Source organism: Balearica regulorum, chromosome 13 (genome assembly GCF_011004875.1).
Source record: "Balearica regulorum gibbericeps isolate bBalReg1 chromosome 13, bBalReg1.pri, whole genome shotgun sequence".
In the NCBI taxonomy this organism is placed as follows: domain Eukaryota; kingdom Metazoa; phylum Chordata; class Aves; order Gruiformes; family Gruidae; genus Balearica; species Balearica regulorum.
The window spans coordinates 556755-578852 of record NC_046196.1 but is presented as its reverse complement, the minus strand read 5'-3'; the positions used below and the strand labels follow the sequence as shown (position 1 = coordinate 578852).

The following is a 22098-nucleotide window of genomic DNA, read 5'->3' as shown; positions in this document are numbered from 1 at the left end:
TATTTCACCTGCTTTTGCTACCTGCAGACACATCACGTGCAGGAAATCCTTGTGCCCCAGAGAGGGGAGCACAGGCTGCTTGTTGAGGGCATGGACGGGGTTTCTTTCTACTGCTGCTTGTCGTTTTGAGGTCTGCAGAAGAAGGGGCCATCCTCGAGCTTGCAGAGAGCTTTCCAACATGTCCTACTGCTTTTTCTACCGTCGGGACTGCCTGAGAGTGGAGGTGGGATCTCGCCACTGGCAGAGATGGTTGGTCTTAACGGCTTGTGAGGGTCCCACTGTTGGCAGCGTAGGTTCATCCTGAGCAGCTTTTAGGGCCCTCCAAAGGGGACACATTGGACAAGATGAAGTTAAGATTGCATGGAAACTGGGCCTTTTTTCTAAGGAATAACAAACATCAAAAGCATGACATAGTTATCCATCTCCCCAGTGAGCTAGGGTTACAGTTCAATGTCCCCCAGAACAGTGTCTGACCCACTAAACATAGCAACTAGGGTTTGGGAAATAACATCGTGCCTTCTGGCAACAGAGCGCCGTAGGGAGGATCGTCTGTTCACGTTCAGTCGGGCTCTTTGCACGCTGGCTGTAATACACTTAATACAGAAGAGGTTTTGAGCAGATACAGATTCAACATAGTTTTAAATGTAAAATACATACAAAAGTTTTTAGAAATCAGATTAAATGTTGAACATTGACTACAGTAACACCTACACGGGTACTCAGCAGGAGCGTTCGTCACTTGTAGTAGTGGCAACATGGATCCTCAGTCCTGGTCTCATCTCCAGGTACATGGCAATGGAGGTGAGGAGCACTGCCTGCAGACAGATTCATACAGCTGTCGTATTAAATTCCATCATTATTGAAAAATACCATGGGCGAGGTAGTGTTAGATGGGGAAAATATAGATGGTAAAATAAGCAAAGTCTGGGGGGAAGAATGGAGGTGGCAACAAAGAAAAACTGAATATGGTATCATTCCTTTGTTTGAAAATTAGATTTCCGTAGTCATACATTGTGAACATTCACGATGCTATTATTTATTAGAAGAAAATAATTCTAAGCCAGATGTTAGAGAGCAAGGGCTGGAAAGTCACTCCATCAGTCCGGTGTGGGTCAGCTCATCCTGGCACACACGTGTTCGCTCATGCTCGCACGGGCGCCTCTCCTGCCCACACCGGTCTGTGCCTGCGCTCGCCTGCCTGTCTCCTGCCTGTCACCTGCCCGCCTGCCCCAGTAATGGCCACGCTGAGGGGCTGTAGGCACCGCTGGCGTCGACGCAGCCCGTGTGCAGTTTCTCCTCTTGCATTTGGGGGGCTGGGGGCTGTGCGCAGCGCGAGCCCCAAAGGCATCGATTGCTGTCTGCTGGCCCCCAGCGCTCTGCGGTGCGTATAAGCACAAGTTATAATTTTTCTCTCATTTATTTAAACTGTCTTCGTGTTCAGACCCTCCGAACGTGCCAACTTCTTCCAGCCAAACCCAGAGGAAGGGGGAGGTTGTTATGCGATACTCGCTAAACCAGCCCAAAACGCTCGTCAGGCAGTTCGTGTGGGGCAGGACCGAATCCATCCTGGCTGCCAGCGTGAGCACGGCCGCCCGGCAAGTGCAGTTCGGTACGGAGTGACCCTGAAACAGCGTTTTCCTTGTGAGAAGCTAAAGGAGAGGCTCTGGCCACCGGCAGGGCAGCGGTTGGTGGTGCCTCCCCCACGGGCCGGGCTGGCTGCGTGGCCACAGCTCTCCCCAGCGGTTGTTCCCCAGCCCAGGACGTTTGTTCGCCGTCCTACTCCGATGCGGCTGTGCCCAGGGGAGACGGCCCTGGAGCATGTGAGGCAGAGCCAAAGTGCCCCTGATACTGAGACAGAATTACCAAGCCTGGGGTGTTTAACTGGTGCGGGACCAGTGTTCCCCAGGCACGGTCGGTGGTAGAGCTGGGGGCAGGCGGCGCAGGGGTTGTGGCAAATGGAGGGGACCAGGTCTCTGAGCGGGACCCTCCTCTCATGGAGCGAGAACGCAGCTTTGCCCAGAGACCCGAGCACTTTGCCAATGGAAGACGGGCCGGATTTGGTTTGATTTGTGTGTAGGAATAGGTGGTGTGAGCTGCACGGTGTTGTGCTGCGGTTGGTGTACATACAGGAACAGCCCGCGTCCCCCTGGGAAGCTGTACTTGTGAGCCGTATGGTTTCCATCAGAGCGTTCCTCTGTCTGTTTCTGATTTAAAGTGGAGCTTTGACTAAACCTGATCAATATTTTGCATGCCATGCGTGAAGAACCAGATGTTGGAAGTTTCCTATCGTTGAGAGGGAGGGGGCGAACACCCCCCCAGACTTGCAGAAATCAATGTTCTCTGACAGAACTTGGTTGGTTTTCCTAGGAACAATATATTCCTTTGATTTTCAAGTTGATTTGTCTTCTAACAAGGTTCTGGCTTAATTTTTTGAATTTGTTTTCTGTGATATGGATAAATTCTCACAAGGGGAAAGCTTAACAGTATGATGGACAATAACTACACGTATTTGTCCAGCATTTCATCACTTCCAGCAGCTCACAGCTAGTACTTGCTCATCTGTCATGTTGTCTTGTTCTGGCCTGCTCCTTTCCTCCGTTGGAAGACTGACGTGAATCGGAGGTAGGCGCGCGATGTCGCACCGCGTCCGGGGTGGGCTTGGTGGTGTTGGCACCCTCGGGTCTTGACTCGTCCAGCACGACAGGCAGGTGAAGCTGGCCCAAGCACAAGGGATATTTGAACGTGCATGGAGTGGGAGCAAAAGAAGAGCAGAAAATAAGATATGTTTATTAAACTGTTTAAAACAAATGTTTTCCTAAAATTCCCTTTTAAACGAGAGCAGTACAGACTGTGCCTCTGGTTCCCACAGAGACCACGTCCTTAATATTTCCTTGAACCTGTGACCAGATTTTTCTCTAATTGCTCACTAGGGATTTCCTCTGCTATCTCGCAGAAGCTGCTACTGAGCCCGTTGGCGCTTTCTGAGCTTGAACTCGGTGTTTGTAGGACAGGGGCTTCCCCGACGCGCTTCTCGACTGATGGCAGAAGGGGCTTGCCCTGCGTCTCCTGGAGCGAGACCCCCAGCCTGCGGCGAGGTGGGGCGGCGGGGAGATTTTGTTGCCAAGACCGGAGCTAAGCAGGGCAGAGCTGGGCTGGTGAAGCTGGGCCGTGCCAGCCGGTCGCGTGGCTCCTGCGACTGGCTCGCTAACCTTAGCTTTTTAGGTCTTAAGCTATTTCCCTTTTTTTGGCTCAGGAAAAGGGTAATGCATGCAAACAATAGAAATGAGAGGAAGAAGAAGTTCTTATGAGGGAAAACAGCAAAAAATCTTTTGAGGGCACCAGTGGGATTAGTGCCCTAGTGGATTCTTCAAATATTACAGTGAATTTAATTAAATACATTGCGATCCCAAAAGAGGCTAGTCTAATTAGCCAGATCTAGAATACATTTATTCTCTTCTCTCGCCCTTCCAATCAGAAGCCTCAGCATCAGCTCCTATCCTATTTTTAATCATTCTGAGACTCAGAGGGCTCTCCTTCCTCCGTGTTAGCTAAGCACACAGCGCTGGGTAATATGTGTCTTTAATCTTATCTTAGCTGTAACTGAGATAATACACGTCAGAATTTTTACCAGAAGGTCCTGGCTGCACGTAGGCAATATTTTTGATTGACAAACCTTGAGATCGTGCCCAAATCACTTTACTTACGTGCCTTGGGTGAAGTGCCTGTCAAGGAAAGGGTTTCATGCAGTGACCCAGAAGGCAAAAAGAGATCTTGAGGTTGGACGGGAGGAGCTGGCAGGGATTAATGCTTAGCTGAAATGTAGGTGTGTGGTGGAAACACCAAACGGCCTTCACTGAGGAGTCTTTCTTGTCGTTTGACTTGAGTATCCGTTTTGCCTCAACTTGTGATAAGTCCTTACTGTGGGAATTGGGAAAGTTACTATGAACTCTCAGCCCTGACCCTGCCCCACCTGGACAGAGAGCGGCTGTGCCACGGCAGCCGACGTAGCTGTAAGCAGCAAATTCTTCCTTCTGGTTTTAAGAACTAATTGCCACCTCCTTGGAATCCATGACATAAAATAGTTATTCGTTTCCCTCGCAGCATGGACCTCTCTGCCAGACAATTGATAGATTTTGTCAAGTAATCAAGGTATAATACTCCTGAATTAGCTATATTGGCTGTGATAGCACAGCTTCAGAGAGTGACAAGATTTTTTTTTTTTTCCACGTGCTAACCTCTTGCGGTGATACCCAGCTGCACGCTCACTGTTGGCTGGTCACGGCTGTCACAGCCGTCTTCCAGGCCAGGCTGCTGCTTTCTTCCAGCTCCAAGGGAGTAAAACGTAGATGCCAGGGAACGGAGCGCTGGATGATGGATAGGATGGCACACGCTCCACGCTCCGCTTCCATATGCTGTTTCCAGGACCTCTTGATCTAATGGGTTCATTGTGTTCTAGGATTGCTTTGGTTTTATTCTTCTTAGTTTTCAATGAGAATTTATCAAATTTAATTTTATCTCTTTGACATGAAGTTGGATCCCCTCCCAGGATAAGCTTTAAATATGAAAGAATTAGCCATGCGTAGGTCGTGAATAGTTGTTAATGTTGGATCTGGTATTTTCTTTCACTGAAGGAGATGATCTCGCCTATCTCGATTTTTGCTTCTGTGCTCGTTTCAGCATGTTACGTTTTTCTTGCTTCTAAGCAGGAGAGCGCGTGGAACCTTGAGAATAAACAGGCTTGATCTTACTGTGTCTCTGTCAAAATGTGGTTTCTTACTTAATTCCCAGGTGGCTTTTAGCAGTGTACAGTGGACTAACCCGGGGAGACTGGAGACGATACAGGAAATTCACATCTCTCTACTTTGTTCTTCACAGCACCTTCAGCATCACGAGAGCGGGGTTGAGGGTGAAAGCTGCTATTATCACTGTGTCCTCTGTAACTACTCCACCAAGGCCAAGTTGAACCTTATCCAGCACGTGCGCTCCATGAAACACCAGCGGAGTGAAAGCCTACGTAAGCTGCAGCGCCTCCAGAAAGGTCTCCCTGAAGAAGAGGAAGACCTGGGGCAGATCTTCACCATCCGGAAGTGTCCAGCTGCCGAGGCTGGTGAGTGCTGCCTCCCTTGCATGAATGGGGTCGGGCTCTTGGCTCCTCTGCCTTACAGGATTTGACTTGCAGCACCAGACCCTCTGTGCAGTTTTGTGTCAAGCTTGGTGATGTTCTTGTTTCTCTTCCTTGTTGTGGGGATTATATCGTAATATCTTACGGAAGTCCCGGCTGCCCCAAGGTAGGACAAGACCTCACAGGGCGTGCGGGTGGTGGCTGGAAGCACCAAATACGCACGTGCTTCGTTTCGTACTTGTAAGTGGTCCTCTCTGTGCCAGTGGGACTGAGCACAACTTTGATGTGTAGAAGCGTGTATGTTTGCTCAGGCTAGTGTCTTAAACAGTGGAATGTGGTGTGAGCATCTAAAGATATCACCACATCTGGACAACTCTAACAAATTAGCGTACTGTACTTTTTGTAGTGTGTCAAGTGATGTTTTGAGCACCGGCAAGATCCTGTCCCAGCTTGTTCATTGATTTCTAGTATTTCAGCCACATTGGATCAGGAGGAGGAGCTGGTTGAGAGGGGTGGGCAGGAGAAGGGGCAGATGTTTGCCTGGTTTCCATGTCTCCTCTTGACAAGGTGGATAAAGCAAAGGGCCTGGATGAAGCATTTGCTCATCCAGAAAGGAGTGATAATGGGAGAGGGATTGCAGCTGTGAATCTGGCAAGAGGAAATATGCCTTGAAGGGGACAGTTAGGCTGGGCAAAACAGACACTGCACTTTGTTTAATCGTTTAAAGAGTTAAGCAGGTTTTTTATGTTAGGAAAAAGCAAGATCTCATGAAGTCCTCTTTAGAGGGAGGAGGAGGAGGAGAGCCTGCCTGAGTCAGCCGGTACATGTGCTGTCAGGGATGTGATGGTGCTGGAGCTGGGGGGATGCCAGCAAAAGCCTTCACAGCCCTCCTCTCCACTTCAACAGGACTTTCCTCCCTGACTGCTGTTGAAATGGCTAAATCTCACAGAAAAGTGCTCTGAGGAAGTGGCATTCTGCAGTTAATGCACATGGAGACAAGGAAAGTGATCTTAGCTTAAAGGCGTGGAGACAGGAAAGCAGCACCAGTGGGAGGAGAATACGTGTACGGGGGTCTTAGGAATGTCTCTTGAATTAAGACCTGGGCTGTGTTGTTACAAAGATCAGAAATATTTGCAAAACACCTGAAAAGTAAGATAGGACATTTTTTCATTAAGAGTTAAATTCAGTCTCATGGAAAAAAGTGACCGATCTGTGAACTCGGTGGCCCAGGGAGTCGAGGGCATGGAATACGCTTTCCCAAAGGTCAGGGTGACAGTGAAAGCGTGCTGTGGCTGCTGCGCCATCCCGGAGGGGACAGCGGCTCTTAAAGCCGTTCTGCTGCTCTGCGATGCTCTGCTGTAGAAAAACATTCAGATTTCAAAAGGATATGTTGACCAGTGTTGGATGGTTTGTGATTTTTCTTAAAAGCAAAATGAAAAGAGAGGAGAAACCAGCTTTGCCCTTTCGTGATATACAGAACAATCTTGAAAATCTTTGTTTACTTTAGAAATTTTTCTTTACTTTGTCTTTTACTTTAGAAACCTTATCTTTCCCTGTGTGTCTGCCAGGATTGTGACATTGCAGGTACTGAGAGCGCAGAAGCTGACTAGCGGAGAGGGAAAAGGGTTTGTTGACCATTTAAAAAAAATGCAATATTTTTTTAACTAAAAGCCTTGACAAGTCACTGAAAGGAAGTCTCAGTTTAGAACTATTTTACTTTTTGGTTCTTCAACAGCTTGTTGGTTCTTCAACAAAAACTGACAACAAACAAGGCACTAAGAATTTCTTTATCATATTTTATTTCAAAGGTTAAAAATACAAGCAAGAATAAGACTCTCTAGAATGCAAAGGGAGGGGGGGAACCTCTGATCTATTTGCAGGTCGCTTTGACCCAAGATATTTAATTTCAAGCTCTCTTCCAGCCCATTGTTGAGCGAGACTGAGCAGGCACGCCTCGCCGGTGCGCTGGCAGCCGCAGGCACGAGGCGCTGGTCAGGAGGCGGATTTGGGCGAGAAGCTGTAGTACCCCGTGGGGGAGAACGCATGCTTCCGTCTATTCTGATCCCATTACGGTATCAGAACATCAACTGGAATATAAAGGAGTGGCCCCGTTGCCCCAGGCCAGCGGCTGGGCTGAGGACGTACCCCAAGGCGTTGGGATGCCACAAGCCGGAGCTGGGCAGCCCTGGCAAGTGCCGGGGCGTGCCGGTGCCTCCAGTCCCGGAGGCAGGGCAGGCGGGGGCACCACCCGGCATCCGGGGTGGTCCTCGCAGTGGGTAAGGTCAGCCTCTTGCAGGGCGCAACAATGCTTTGTTTCTCAGCTTTGATTTATTCAGTATAATTTCTTAATGTGTAAAAATATCTGTCTCAAACAGGCTGGTCCTTCCCTTTTTTCTGTGATGTTTAAACACATTAGAAACCACTGCTGTTATTTATTATTTAGCTGGCTTTTGCTATTTTTCTGTAGTTTTGGGTGTCAGTGATGCGCAGCAGGAATACACGCATACCTAGCAGTCTCCGTGCTGGGAGATGCTCGAAACCCAGAGGGCAAGGCTGAGGCCCTGGGCAGGACCTTGACTAGTGCCTGTCTCCTCTCCCTGTAGAACTGCAAGTGCTCAGGGCAGGGCTGTGCTGGCAGAAAACCGTCCCCTTCTTGTGCTGGTCTGTTTTCTTGCTGTTCTGGCTCCAGCTGCTGGCTTGCCTCAGCAGTAGTGTGAAACATCATCCCTCTCCTCGCTCTCCAGCCTGGTGTGCTGTGACCAAGAGAAAGCAGGCTCGAGGGATCATGTTGTAAGGGGTCCTGGGTTTCCAGGGGACGGTGGGGTCCAGCCAGCTGCCGCTGCTTCCAGGGCAGACCCCTGGAAGCCGTGACCCAAGGCAAGGTGCCAGCACACGGCAGCCACGATCGCTCCGGCTGCTGCTGCTGGAGACCTTTGTGGCTTTGCTAGAAATGCCAAAAGATTCTTTATTGCTTTTTTCTTTCCCTAACTTCATCCAGTTTGCACCAATCTCCTCATCTCCAGCTTTACATAAAACCGTTGGTCGCAGTAATGAAAGGTAGCTCAGCCTCATATTGTCGCCTTGTGTGATGTGGGACGGTGCAGACCGAGTGAGTGGAGTTGCCTTGTTCCCCCTCCCGCTCCGTCCTGTTTGCTCTGTGGCAGAGAGCAGGTGCCGGGGTTAAACGCCCTGTCTGTCTGTGTGTGCGAACTCGCTGGTGTGTGCAAGCATGTAGGAAAAAGCATCGCTGTCTCTGGGGCGGTGCGTAGATATTTGCTTGTATAGATGCATCTCAATCTGTTGGAAGAGAGTGTCTGATCATGCCTTAATTAGTCCTCTAACAATCTACAAAGGTCAGTGCCAATTGCCTGTTCATTTACATTTGTAATTGTGATGGTTCTTGATTGCACATTAGTTGCAACTCATTCCCTCCCACCCTGCAGAAAACACATGCAGCAGCCTAAGCAACAGCCTTGTAGACACAAGGACCTTTGTCTCAGCAGCACAGCCTTCACTGAAACTTCTGTGTCTTTTATGGAAGAGCTTTAGGAGCTATACTCTGCTTCCAGTAAAGGGATGATGAAGTCGTTGGCAGGGAAATTATATGGACATCAGGCAAGAAACCCAGTCCTCCTTGAACTGGATAATTAATGACAATTAAACTTTTCTGCTTGCTCTGAGAAGCGTGCTAATTATGCAGGAGGCAGGGAAGTGGGCCCAGGCTGGACGTTCAGCTGTTTTGCTGATCAGAAAGAATACAGCTTTAGGAGTGAGGGTTTGTTTTCCTCTGTGGGGTATTTTTGGACATCTATTGCTGTAGTATCTGGGCTGCTGCCACTGCAGATGTCAGCCCCTTGCTGCAGAAGCATCTGTATAATGTTACCCATAAGCTAATTGATTTTTAATGATGGGGGTTTAGGAGAAGGAAAAAAAACCCCAAACCCATAATAAAAACCAAAACGTTCTCAAGGTGTAGGGATGGATGCACTTACGACTCATTAGATAATGATAGAAATAAGACTGAAACAACCTGCACCAACTTTTCTGGCTTTGAAAGTGTTTCCTTCTAGCAGGCATTGAGTACAGGCAGCCCGGTTTATACCTCTGACGGCCGTATGCGGAGTAGCTGGTCCAGAGCAGGACTGCTGCTTCGTCTGCTGCGCGTGTCGCGCAGGGGCATACGCAGCCCCCTGCTCGTGCTGTCACGTTGCTTTTCACATGGCATCTGCACAAGGTGTGCATTTGTTACAGCCCCGGCTGCTGAGCCTGTTTCTCCTTAGGCAAGTGCTGGTCATAACGAATCTGTTTGCTCCCTTACCTGTTTCTCGTGACTTCCTATTTTCCACCTCTGTCTGCTCTCCCTTTCCGTAGCTGTCCTCCTGTGGGGGGAGCAGAGGAGGGTTTGCTTACTCTCCCCAGTGTGTAGGACAAAAGTCCATGAAGTGTCCGTCAGATGTCCGCGTTCCTCACCTGCACCGGAGTCCTGGGTGTTCCTGGCCCAGGACTGCTGCTATGTGCAGCTGTGGGGATCAGGGTCTGCCCCGTTCCTCAAGGCAGGAGAAGGTCCTATGGCTTGTGCTAAGCTTGACCTGAGCAGAGGTCCCTCATGCTTGGGCTCTGCAGGAGAATAACTAGATCCAGAAGGGTCAGGCGGAGCTGAGGCAAGAGACTACCTAGAGTTTTATGATGCCTAGGAGTTTCATTTTGATCATCCTCTCATAGGAGCCCTGAATTTGTTGACATCTTTGAAGGGAAACAGAGATTTTAGCAGATGTAAAAGCAGAGGACAATTTGGATGGCCAAGAGTTGTGTTGGTACAAGCGAGCTGTGCCATGTGTCTGTGGCTGGAGGAGAGGTTCCTGCCCTGGGGCACCAGCAGCTGAGGCTGGACCACCCCGTGTTGTCCAAGGAGGGAGCAGAGCACAGCAAGGAGAAGGTGTGCGCCTTTCTCCATCTCCTTTGCCGAAGCACTTTGAGCACTGCAGTCTGGACATGATTGGTGGGACTGTTGAGAATGCTTTTGAAAAGAGAACAAAAAATGTGGCAAGTGAGCCCAAAAAAGTCAAATTTGTTGATCTTTACAGTTGTGCTGGAGGCCATTACAGAGCTTTGTGGGATGGATGAGTTGTGGAAAAGTCATGTAATATTTAGTGGGAAATGCTGACCATTTCTCAACTCTGTGAGTCATCCTGTAGACTATTTTACAAAGCTTTGTATCCTTGCTGTGAAAATCTGTAGGACGGCTAAAAATAAAGTAAAAGAATATCTTCTGTTCAGTGCAACTCTAGATTATTTTTTTTTCTTAGCACCATATACTTCTGGAGAACCTCTTTGTCCTTGTGGACATAGGAGTGTTCCTCTAAGACCAGGCTAAGCCAGCCAGAGATACCACTTGTAGTTTTTGAAGAGTTATTTTGCTGGACGTGTACTGCACGGGGATGCCGCAGTTCCCCCATCGCACCACAGAGAACCAGTGCCCTGTGGTGGATGTACTGCTTCAGCAGTCCTACTGATCTCTGCCAAATCCTTAGCAGCCATCTTCTTCCAACACACAAAGTCATTGTTGGGGCCCTCGCGTGTGAAGAGTGAGGGCAGGCTCTCTGCAAGCCGTTGCTAAACTCGGCCAAGCGCAGTCAAAAGCCCCTTTGTTTGGGCAGGAAAGGGGCTGGAGCGGGTGTCAGCAGGAGGATCGCTGCCTGCCTGGCTTCCCCTGCCCGGCCTTGCTGGAGCATCCATGCTGCTCGTTCTGCCAGCAATCAGCGAGGGACCGGCCACTTTCCCTGGTCCAGACAGGCCGATTGCAATTATTTAGGAGTGCCTTTACTGTAAGGCTCTGTTCTGGTGATGCCTTGGAAGCTGCTGCCTGCCAGAGCTCCCCAGGAGGAGGAGGTACCTTGTGGCTCTCGCTTTTCCCTTCTCTCTGCCCTCCAGTCCATCCACCTCTTCCTTGTATTTCAGTATTCAACCTTCTGAAGGGCTGCAAACTATAGACTGAAACCAGGATGTGAATTGTTAATGAAGCCAAGTATGTAAACAGAACTGAGGTACAGCTAGAGCAGTTACCAGATGAGAAAACCCCATGTGGTTTAAAAATAGTAGTTACCAAACTCAGCTTGGCTCTGCCTGTGGTGCTTGCAGACAGCTGGATGCTCATATGGTGCTTGCATCTCTGTTTTCACTCTGAGTCATATGAAACACTTTGCTAATGTTCCTCTTTCTTAAAAGCAGTTTTGTAGCTGCACCAGGAATGTGAAGGCATCGCCGTCAGGAGAGAGGTGATGGTAAACGGGAACGGAAGCAAGTTCCTGTGTGATCAGGAGCAGATTTGTTCATGAAACACTCAGGATGTGGTTTGCAGTATGAAAAGGCTTCTCTTAGACAAAAAGTTTCAATTTAGCAGAAGGGAGGCTTGATGTCAGCCACATTTGTCAGTTTAAATTTGTGACTTGGAAGTCCCGCAGATTGCATTACGTTCTTCCTCGAGGCCAAGGTGTTGCTTTCTGAATTCCCCTCTCTCCCGTCCAGTTCCTCCCTTCCCTTGCTGGCCATGCCCTGGACTCAGGAATTGTGATCAGCCCATCTGTAAAGTGAAGTGAAACCAACAGTGGAGAAAGGGGAAGGGGATCTTCCACCGAAATCTCCTGTGAGGTGAACCATCCAGTTATTTTCCCACCTTGAAGAGTGGGCAGCCATGCAAAGCATTTCTCATTCATGATCATCAAGCATGGAGTAATTATTAATGTCATTTGTTACAACAGGGATGTGAGACGCTCCTTTGGAGTGGATTTTTCATGATTGCAGGCTCTGTACTTCCAGTAGAACTTTAAGACTTTTGAAATGAAAATGGGTAATGCCAAATGATATTTCTCCCTGCTTGAAATAACTCAAATTTATTAAGATCTGATGTCCTCCACTTGGTCTCAATTAAAGGAAATGCGGTCATTGCTAATGCTGGAGAAACATGCGTGTTGCTGTCCTACATCTGATAGAGGTAATGGAGGGTTTCAGAAAGGAATAATTAGTTTGCTTTTGTAAGCCTCTCTCCACTTTTCCGTGGGACTTAATTGCACACAACAATTAAAAACTTCCAAAGCAGATTACTTGTACAGTGTCTGCAGGAGGACAGCGTACAGAGGTTACGCTATAGCATCTACCAACCAAAAGCTCCAGCTCTGCTGGTGATGCACAGATTTATCTGGCTGGAACGTGTGGCCCTTGCAGAGGGCTAGGGAAGAGCAGTGTGCAAGGTGCACACTGAGGGATTTGATGTAGAATTTTCCACCTGGTGCAAGCAAGAGTTCCAAAATGATGTTCTGCATGCCATCTCCCCCCACTGCCCTTGCCTCTTACGGCTGGAGAAGCTCCTCTGGTCTCGTGCTGCTGCCACTCACCCTCTCCTCCTCAAAAGGAGATTCCTTCCTCTGGTGTTTAACAGCTAACCTCGTTTCACATGCTTCCCCTTGCCATTTCCAGGCTTGTCCTTGATTGACACATTTAATAATCTGCCAACCCAAATGACAATCTGAGCTCCTGTGTGCAAACATCAAATGCTGCCCAGCTTCATTAGCTTCTCGCGGGCTTTTTACCTCTCTCTCGCTCCCCGCAACCCAATATTGTCTTTTCCCAATGTGTTATCTGTAACCCCCTGAAGGCAGCAGCCTGCTCAGTCTTTGTTTCCGAAGCGTTGCGTGCAAATCCAGCCAAATCAGCAGTACGTGGATCGTCAAAGAGGTGCTCGGTGCGCGGTGCAGCAGCCCAGCCGCAGCAGGTACCTGAGAGGGGGCCGGGCAGGCTGTTGGGCGCCTTGTCGTGTGCACCCAGCTTTCTGCCGGGGGCTGTTTCCTGCAGCTGGGGGTCTGCAACAGCTTTGTTGTCTGAAGAGGAAATCCGCTCCTGTCGTCTCATCCTCAGACATAGGGAGTAAGACAAGCTATTGTCCTGTTTTGAGAAAACATTCACCCGCGGTGCAATAACATACGTGAAATAGCAACAAAGAGGAAAACAGCTCTTGGCGATATGTACGTTAAGCTGATGAAACTCGCAGTTCCCCTTTACTGCAGCGTTTCTGATCTCTCTGCCAACCCCACCAAATACCCCCACATGCAGGATTATCGTCTTGTTTTCCAAGATCTCATGTCATGTGTGTTCATTTAAAGCAGGAGGACAGCTTGTTGCTCTCCCCTTTGTTGTTCTGCTGAACCTTGGAATTTTTTCAATTTTTTTTGTGGATTGAATGGCTTGAGGTCCTTTTACCTTTCCAGCCAGTTCCTGATGGGAGTTGCGGTATTTCTGCACAGGGTCTTTCCTCCGCAGGGTGACAGAGGCCGGGCAGATAGCAAGCTCTCCTTCGTGGATGGGCAGAGAGGCGGTTAGAAACTTTTGGTTCTGCTTTAGTTTCATGTTGCTTCAATGGTTATCAAAATCAAGCAAATGTACATCTCGCAGCTGTGGGCCAGGGTTGCTGTAGACAGTTAGCTCTTTTGGAAAGTCTGAAGATGTGAGGAGAGACACATGCTTTAAGAAAGGCAATCTCTTTAGGGGACTTCTAAGTCCACGTAAGGGGACTTCTCTGTCCCGGTACTATTCTGTAGTATAATTTTTAGCTGTTCCCTCCTTGCATCCTTTCCCCCGTCCAAGTTTTGGAGAACACTATTCCTGTCCCAGCAGCATCTTTCTGTCTTTGTGCATGTGGGACACCATGGGACTCGAGGTCTGGCTTCACAGAATGCAGGGATAAAGTTGGTTCCACTGTAATATCTGGCAGAGGCAGATTTCCTTTGGTATTTATTTTTTTGGGTTGGTTTTGAGTTTAAAGTAAAAAGCAGTTGTGCCCTAGCTCTGTTTTGACCAACCAGCAGTGAATAGATAATCTCTAAAGGATATGAAGGGTTTAATCATTTTAATTTTGTTTTTATTAAAGTTTATCATGCCTTTTTTTCATGTGCCCCTGGTAAATCGAGGGGGTAACAGAAATCTACACAAACCCCCAAGCATTCGCTTAATGAAACTCTCTAATGGGAGGCGCCTGGCGGGAAGGAAGTGGTTAGATAGCTGGGCTGGGGAAGGCAGACCAAAGGCACGCTGTAATATCACTGAAACGTGGCAGGAATCTCATAAACTCCCCATCTAGCTCCAGCAGACACTTGTCACTGGGAGCTCATGGCTTTCATTAAGCAGAAAGAGAGGAAGCTCTGACGGCTGACTTGTTCCAGAATGTTTTTCTTGTTCGGCTGCATCTTAAAGCCCTTTCCACTTAGAAAAGTAAAGGGGAAAACATCACCAGATGCTGTAGTAAAACGCTGGGAAGCTCCTGGTCCCTCTCCTATTCTAGTTTTTTCTCCCCATCAAAACAAACTCCAGAGCCAGACTGAAACCAGGTTGTCAGAGCGCAGCATCTCTCCTGAGCTCAAGCAGCTGCTGTTTCCTTGAAGAAGGAAGAGTTCCATCCCTGTCCCTGCGGTCTCGCCCTTCGTACCGAGCTTGGTCACCAAAAGTTCTGCTGCCGGTGCCACCTGCACCTTCTGCTTCTCTTCCCTGTTTCTCTTTTCCCCTCTCTCCCTTCCAGTTTTAGAACAGGGAACTCTTCTCTTGAGGACTTTAAGGTGGTTGTTGCAGTGCTGCAGGTTAAATTCAGGACTGAAGGGCTCTCCCTTTTTGGGGTGAATCAGTAAAGCCTTGAAGACCCTGCACGTTGAACAACAGTAGATGCTGCAGCCCTGTCTCAGGATGTGTCGGAGAAGGGTTAGATGTCAGTGTGAGCGACACAGGATTCATCTTAGCAGGAAATTCAGCTCATGTTTAAAGTCTCATCAGCACAACTGTGCTGCTTCTGTCCAAACCTGGCACTTGCTCAGGTGCGGTGTCTGACTGAGCCCCTGCTTTGGCATCCTGGCGGTAAGGAGAAGCAGCCTTCCAGAAACCGAGACACACATGCGCCAGCGACTGTTCCTCCACTGACAACCCTAATTTCTGATGTTCATCCCCATAGTACTGCATGGTAGCAGCTCACCTCCAGTATGTTCTCTGCAGGTTTGACTGTTCTAGCCTTTGCCACGCTGCTGGTTTCTCCCTTTCTACAGTATTGGGCTTCAAATTAAATATATGTGGAATAACACGCCTTCTTCTGTGTTAACAGGTTAATGAGTTTAGAGAGTTGCCTCACTTGCATGCTTTGTTGGTGTATTAGCTTGGAGCCTCTTCTCCTGTTCTGCTGTTGACCTGAGCTGAAAGGGGCTGGAGCTCCAGCGCAAAGAACTGCTGATACCTTGATACCGTCTTTCCTACTAGTTTGCCCAGTAACACCGTAGGTGGGGACAGTGGCAGGAAGAAAAGTTCAGTCGTGTTCAACTGGGCACAGACTTTGTGTTCAAAGGCAATGAGAACGTTTAACTTGTTTATGAGTAAACAGTGGAGTGCGGTGAGAGGGAAAGCTGCTGCCTGCCAGGCGGCGTGCTCAGACCCTGGCTGAGGAGCTGCTGCACGGCAAGGCCCAGCAGCTGGGCTTGGCAGTTGCTGATTCCTGGGTGTAATTACTGACACAGAACAAGGACTCTGCTTCGAACCAACTGCCTGGCCGGACTCTGCACAAAGCAGAAGAAGCCTGGTCTGTCAGCGCTGCTCATGCTGCCTGGGTTTTGCTCTGCTGCTTGTGCGGAGGTGCAGCCGTGCCCCATTGCAGCATCCCGGTGTCCTGCGGGGCACGGTGACCAGATAGACCTTCCCGGCCTTACGGCACCTGCCTGGTTGTGCAGCCCCAGCGCAGAAGAGTGCTGGGCCCGTGCCAGGAGGAGAGGTAGGAAATGTAAGTAGGACCCCAGTCTGCCAGATGGCACTTTAGGGTTTGCTGCAGCTGACAGAGCTCTACCCACATTTAATTTTGGTGTCTCTGTGGTGGGCAGCCTGGAGTCTTGCCTAAGGCTTCCTGAGGAGCCCTGGTAGGCTTGGGAGTGCGGTGCTCTGCCAGTTCATCTCTGCTCGGTCGTACGAACTCATCCTTACGGAGCGTTGGAGGCTGAGAGCATTTCCCTGGGATGGTGTTTGCCTCGGCCGCACGCTTGGGTTTTGTGTCAGGCAGCACATCCGTGAGGTGGCATTTCCAGGAGTCCCTTCTGCTCGGCTTTTCCTGCCCATCTGCACATGTCGTCAGTAATGAGCCTTTCTGGCTGATTTCTGTGATGGGAGACAAAAATGAAAGTTGTGCTTGAAGCCAGGCATCGTCTTCAGGCTTGTGACTGTGTTCCTGACGGCTGCTGTTCAGGGTCAGGATCGGGGTTGCCTCCCCTCTGATGCTAACGCCAACAAGGCGTTATAATAGCACCAGTCCTGGCCAAGGACTCAGTTTCCCTTCTGGAGGAGGCATCATCAGGGCGTCAGGAGGTGGTGGGCAACGGCTTGCCAGCTCAAGGGGGCCCAGACCTGCTTCTGAAGGTCTCACCCTGTAACTGATAGCTCATACGGTCCAGTTTGGCAGGACACTCCTAGGCAGAAATGCCAAGCTTATTTTCCTTCTATGGTTTCGTTGCAGTGTAAGAACGGGGAAAGAGGATGGGGGATGGTTTGTGTTTCTCAAGAGGTGTATACGCAGACTGGATGGAGTCTGCCTCAGGGTAGCTGTAAACCTGTATTTTTCCCTTTCTCTTGAAAATGTTGCACTTTTTATATAAAAAAGTTCTTCTAAAAGGATGTCTGAGCCAGTTTAAATGCCGACCTGAGACTGGCTGAGGCAACGCCAGGTGTCCTGGGCTGTGACAGTGCGTCCTGGAGAAACAACATCCACACTTTTCTGCAAAAGAGGAAACTACGTGGTTTGGATGGATGCAAAGGATACTTTTATGGAACTGTTCTCTTCATCATGCAGGACATCTGCAGTGGATTTCTGCTCTTCAGCTCCAGAGAGGAAATTATAGGGCACGATCCCTTCCTACCTGCTCCTGTGGTGCTTTAGCAGCACTGGTTGTAGCAGAACCTGCCTGTGTGTTTTCTGAGACGGACAAAGTGACATTCACTTCTCGCTGTCAGCAACAACTCCTGTCCAGATGTTTAATGCAAACAGCAATGGAAAGGTCACTGCATGAGCCTATGGAGGATGTAAGTCAGGGTCCAGAAGCAACCTCTGGACCTTGGATCAGCGAAGACACTAAGCACACATTAGCTTTGTCCTCAGTGTTTTAAACATTTTTGACTTACAGGTTACAAAAGCGTTGCTAATTTGTTTCAGCAGTTCTCAGAGATGTTAAAAAAATGGGACTGAAACTCCAGAAATCTGGACAACTTTACAGTTCTGACATGGATTGATAGAAAGACATTACTTCTCGATTTAGGGTTTCATCCATGGAACAAGAAGAATATCTGCTTACTCTCCAAGGTGGTTGGGAAACTGAATTCCTTGTTGTTTGCCGTGTCCTTTTAGATCCTTGGAAGGAAGAGGTAGAATTTCTTCTCATGGTCTTTCTTTCAGGTCTTCAGAGACAGAAAATTGTCCTTGCAAGCGCCAAACCTGCAAGGAGAGTACTCTCAGCCACACCACTTCTTGTTGCGACCAGAGCAGGCTTCTCCCAACTGGTTGGCCAAGCAATTCCAAAGAGAGAAAGCGAGCATGGGAGAGCTTTTCCAGAGCTTGCCCACTCAGACCTGTAGCATCAGCATGCTAACGTGCCATTCCGTTTGGAAAGTGAATTTAAAGCTTGTTGCCACTGAGCAATGCTGATTTTGGGTCACGGTGTAGGTTTCGTTGCCCTGTACAAGAGAACCATTTGTTTATAAAAGCTGATGCAAGTCTGTAGGGTCACACTCAATGCTGGAAGAGAATGTCCTGCACTTCTCCTCCCTTCAGGGACTGTCCCTGCAGAGCATCAATTCCTTTCCTGTTCATTTCTGATTTTTCCCTGTCCTGATCGTCTCCTACTTCATTCTGCTGCAGGAGCACATGTCTGATGGTCTTTATCTAAGTGGCAGGACTGGAGAAGGAGAGTGTCTGACCTAAACGAGAAAGGGCTTTGAGATCTGTGTTCAGAGGAGGCATTATGGAAATGGAACATATTCTCATCCTGCAGCTCGTTTGTTAGGATTATAGACTTAATTGCAAGAGATACAGAGCTTGGTTTCTGAAATTGATTTTGTTTTTCTTTAAGAGCCATAGACAAAATAGGATTGCACATGTTATCAATGGGCTGATTTGTGAAACGAGGTTTTACAGCAGCTGGCACAGGGCTAGAAGTAACCCCTGGCCCGACCCCCTCCAGCGTTTTCACTGCCGTTAAGTGTACTTCGACGTGCGCATCAGAACACTCTCCTGTGTGCTTGCTGGTGGTCCGGTATTTGCCTGTATTTCTCAAATACACTTGCATCCTTTTCCTTCTGTAAGGCCTATTGATCTTCTGGTGATGGCACTGAAGTCCCCAGAACTGCCTAAGAAGGAGCTACCACATGCAGTTATTTTCCACTAAAAACTTGAGATTGTTTAATAATATGTCCACCAACGCAAATGTCTTGCTCTAGCTGCTTCAGAAGGAGATTTGGGGACCTGTAAACAAATAATAACCTACCTCAAATGAAGGTCTCATCCTTATTCCTACTAAAATTTAGTTCATGCCGTTAAGCAAGAGGGTTTCTATTTCTTCCAAATAGTTTGCGTTTCTGAGTTGTACGTCGTGATGCCCTTGCCATATATTTTCTTTTGACCTCAATGATTTCTTCAGGCCACGAGTTCCAAAGGTTAATTGGGAGCTGTATGAGAAAGTGTTATCCGTATTTGCCTCAAATTTGCATTTTTTCCCTGTTCGTTGTCTGTCCTCCAGAGACTGGAGGATGAGAGGAGCAATATTGGTCCAGCTCCCTTGAACGAACCTTCACTCGGATGCTCCTGTCAAGGCTGCCTTATTTCTCTTCAGACCAAGTAGCCCTAATCTTCTCCTCCTTTTCTGTGTAGACACCTCTTCCTACCCTTCTTTTCAGCCTTTTCATTCATCTGTGGCCACTTCATTAAATAAATGACTGTTTAATTTTTTCGTCCTGTTCCACAGGTGTCCTAATGTGCTGTTTTCTCCCCCACACAGTGTGTCAGATGTAGGCTTCCTTTGGTCTGCCTGCGGGGCTGTCCTGGCCTTTTCCGAAGCTGGCACGATGCGCCGCGTACATCCCCACTTAATGCCCTCCCTGGTCCTGCGTGGGACTCCCGTCTTTCTTCTGGAGTGGAGCGTGCGGGGCCCCTGCGCTGCCCCTGCTATCGCTCACCCCCCCGGCTCAAGGGGACAGAAAGTGGGGATGGACTGAGCGTGACTTGGTTTTCGTTGCTTTTCTGATTTGCTGGTATTCATGCTGGGCAGACGCTTCTGCTCCTTTTCTGGGAACTACTCTCTCATTTGGTTACCAATTAAGCTGAAGCGTTCTGGCCTTTTCCATCCTCCTTTTTATTGTTATGAAGGGTGAATTAGGGCTTGGTGTTTAGGATTGTTCTCTGGCCTCCGCTGCTACTTTGCTGCCTCCTTTGTGGCAAAACAATGGCATTAATTTTGGCCTTTGCAGGCAGGCAATCTGGCAGCGCACAGTGCCTGTCCGTTCCACTTCACTTGTGCAGCCACCTCTCCTTTCCACATCACCTACTCACTTTTCTCCTCCTATTCTCTTTTTTCCCTCCCCTTTTGTGCATGCGTGTGTGTGTGTGTGGTGTGGAGGATTGCTCGGAGTTTATTTTGTTCCAGTCTGGAAGGGGTTAGAGGTCGCAGCCTGGATGCCGAGCGGAGGGAAGCAGGCATGGGGGCGATGCAGAGCGAGCAGACCTTTCCCCGCTGTGCCTCGTTCCCTGAGCCAGTGCATCGCCAGCCATCATGTGTCTGATGAGATTTGGGGAGTGGGAGACGGTTCGTGCCCTCCCCCCCCCCCCCCGTTAGCCCTTCACCAGACAGTCCCTCTTCCAGGGCCTCAGCAGTGTGGTGAGGAGGCAGTGGCACGGGGAGGATGGAGAGCTCCTGGCCAGGGAACGGGAGGGATGCCGACAACGTCCTGTAACAACAGGAGCGTGGAGGGCGCTGGCGCAGACCCATCAGGGGACCCAGCATGCAGCGGCCCCGTGCAGCATCAGCGGCCCCGTGCAGCATCAGCGGTCCTGTGCAGCGTCAGCGGCCGGAGAGCGGGGCCAGAGCAGGGCTGCAGCCAGCGGCAGAGGAGTGCGTCCGGCTGCTCTCTGCTGCCGTGCCCCAAAGCAGCAGGAGCCCCGGGCCATGGCTGCCCTGGGTCACGGCTGCTCAGAGAGGTCCCCACGGGTGGCCGCAGGCTGGGTGCAGGGCACGGGTGCTGTCTGTGCCCCACCAGCGCTCTGTGGGCCCCTGCACCCCGGCAGCGCTGCCAGGTGGCCTTTGCCTAAACTCGGGAGGGTGGCTGAAGGAGCTGCCGGGCAGCCGGGTGTCGGGTGCTCTCGTGCCGGATCCTGGAGGCGCTTGGCAGCTGCTGCTGGCTCCACTCTGGATTTCGCTTTTCCCACTGATTGATGGCAAGGGAGGACGTGTGTGCAACGTCAGGAGCACGGCAGCAGCTCCCTGGGGTCACTGAGCACCTGCTCCCCACCATGCCATCCTTACCCTCCCAGCTGTGTGCTTGGGGAGCACAGGGGACCCCTCGCTTTCCCCCGTTGAAGTGGGGTGACCTGGTGGAAGCAGTCCCACCCAGCCAGCCCAGACCTCTGGGCGACAACCCCAGCCACCGGTGCGTGAAGAGGTTATGGCGGTGACTGACTCGCCTCCCTGGAGTGTTCTGCTCGGTGTTAAGCTTTCCTTTTACACTTGTGCTGCTGTGGTGCCAGTCGCTGAGGGGTGCAGCGTGCCACCCCACGCCCCGTGGCTGCTCGGTGGGTGCACGGAAGAGAGCAGCAGCGGGGGGTGCAGTGCCCAGGCTGCGGGGCCAGGGACGGTGCCGACTTTGGACCATCTCGCACAAAGGGGCAGCACTGGTGAAAGGGAAGGAAGGAAAAGAGGTTTCACCAGAATCACCAGGATTGTCCTAAAATGGCAGAAATAGGAAAATGCTGAAGAGGCAGGAAACATCCGTACGTCACGGCTGTGCGGTTTGAAAGATGCAGTGGGGTTTTGCAGTGGGGTTTTGCACTGCCTCTCACTGGCATGGAGCGTCAAGCCCTCCAAAACTGACTACCGTTAGAGAGGAAGGACTGAGAACTTGGGCAAGGACAAAAATCCACTTCTAGCCCCAGAAGGTAATTAATACGAAATAAGAGGCCTGTTAAGCTCCCATCAGACTGAAGGCAGCTCCAATTGGTGCAAGTTTCAGAGGGAAAGACTCAAAAAAAGAAAAGAATGGCAAGATTAAAATCAAGTGGAAGAGCACAGTGCTTTTCAAAAGTTAAGAAGGATGGTTCTGAAGTGAGCCAGGTGATTCGTTTCTGATCCGTTTCTTACAGCGGGGGGGATGATGGCCCCGAGTGCTCTCGGGGAGCTGCAGTGAGGAGGAAGAGTGTGGTACTGGGACCAGTTGATCCAAGATGGAGAGCTTGGATCTCACTGGAGAACTTACAGAGCTGACTAGGGACGTGCACAAATCTGAAAATGCCTGAAAGTCAGAAATGTGAAATAGAAGTCTCATGTGTGGCAGTACCCTGATGTTGGCCATGCTCCCGCTGGAGTTGTCACAGCCCACGGGGAAGTGGTGGCCTCTCAGCGGTCTGAAGTCTAGATCCTTTTTTGTTTTCTTTTAAATAATGTAAAAATAATAGAGGAGTTGGAAGCCGTTGCCCACAGTCCAGTGTTGTTGTTGAAGGTGTAAGGCTGTGCTTTCCCTGGCTCTGCACAGAGTAGCAGTTCCAGCTTGAAATGGCCAGCGAAGTGATGAAAGGAGGATGTTCCTGCTCCACGGCCTGGCCTCCAGCCCCGGCACGCGCCCACGTGCCTCTCGCTGCCTCCAAGCGCCTGTCGGTGTGCCGGCAGAAATGCTCTCCAGGTCCCACGGCCGCCTTCAGCCCTTGGGTGAGC

At 49.9% G+C, this 22098-nt stretch overlaps 1 protein-coding gene across 1 annotated transcript in view; it reads left to right on the top strand.

Annotated features, from left to right (window-relative positions):
- Positions 1-22098, top strand: part of ZFHX3 (zinc finger homeobox 3) — a 181580-nt gene that overhangs the window by 99958 nt on the left and 59524 nt on the right. The window contains 1 exon segment of the mRNA XM_075765694.1: positions 4876-5107. Within this exon segment, the coding sequence (XP_075621809.1) occupies positions 4876-5107 (232 nt within the window).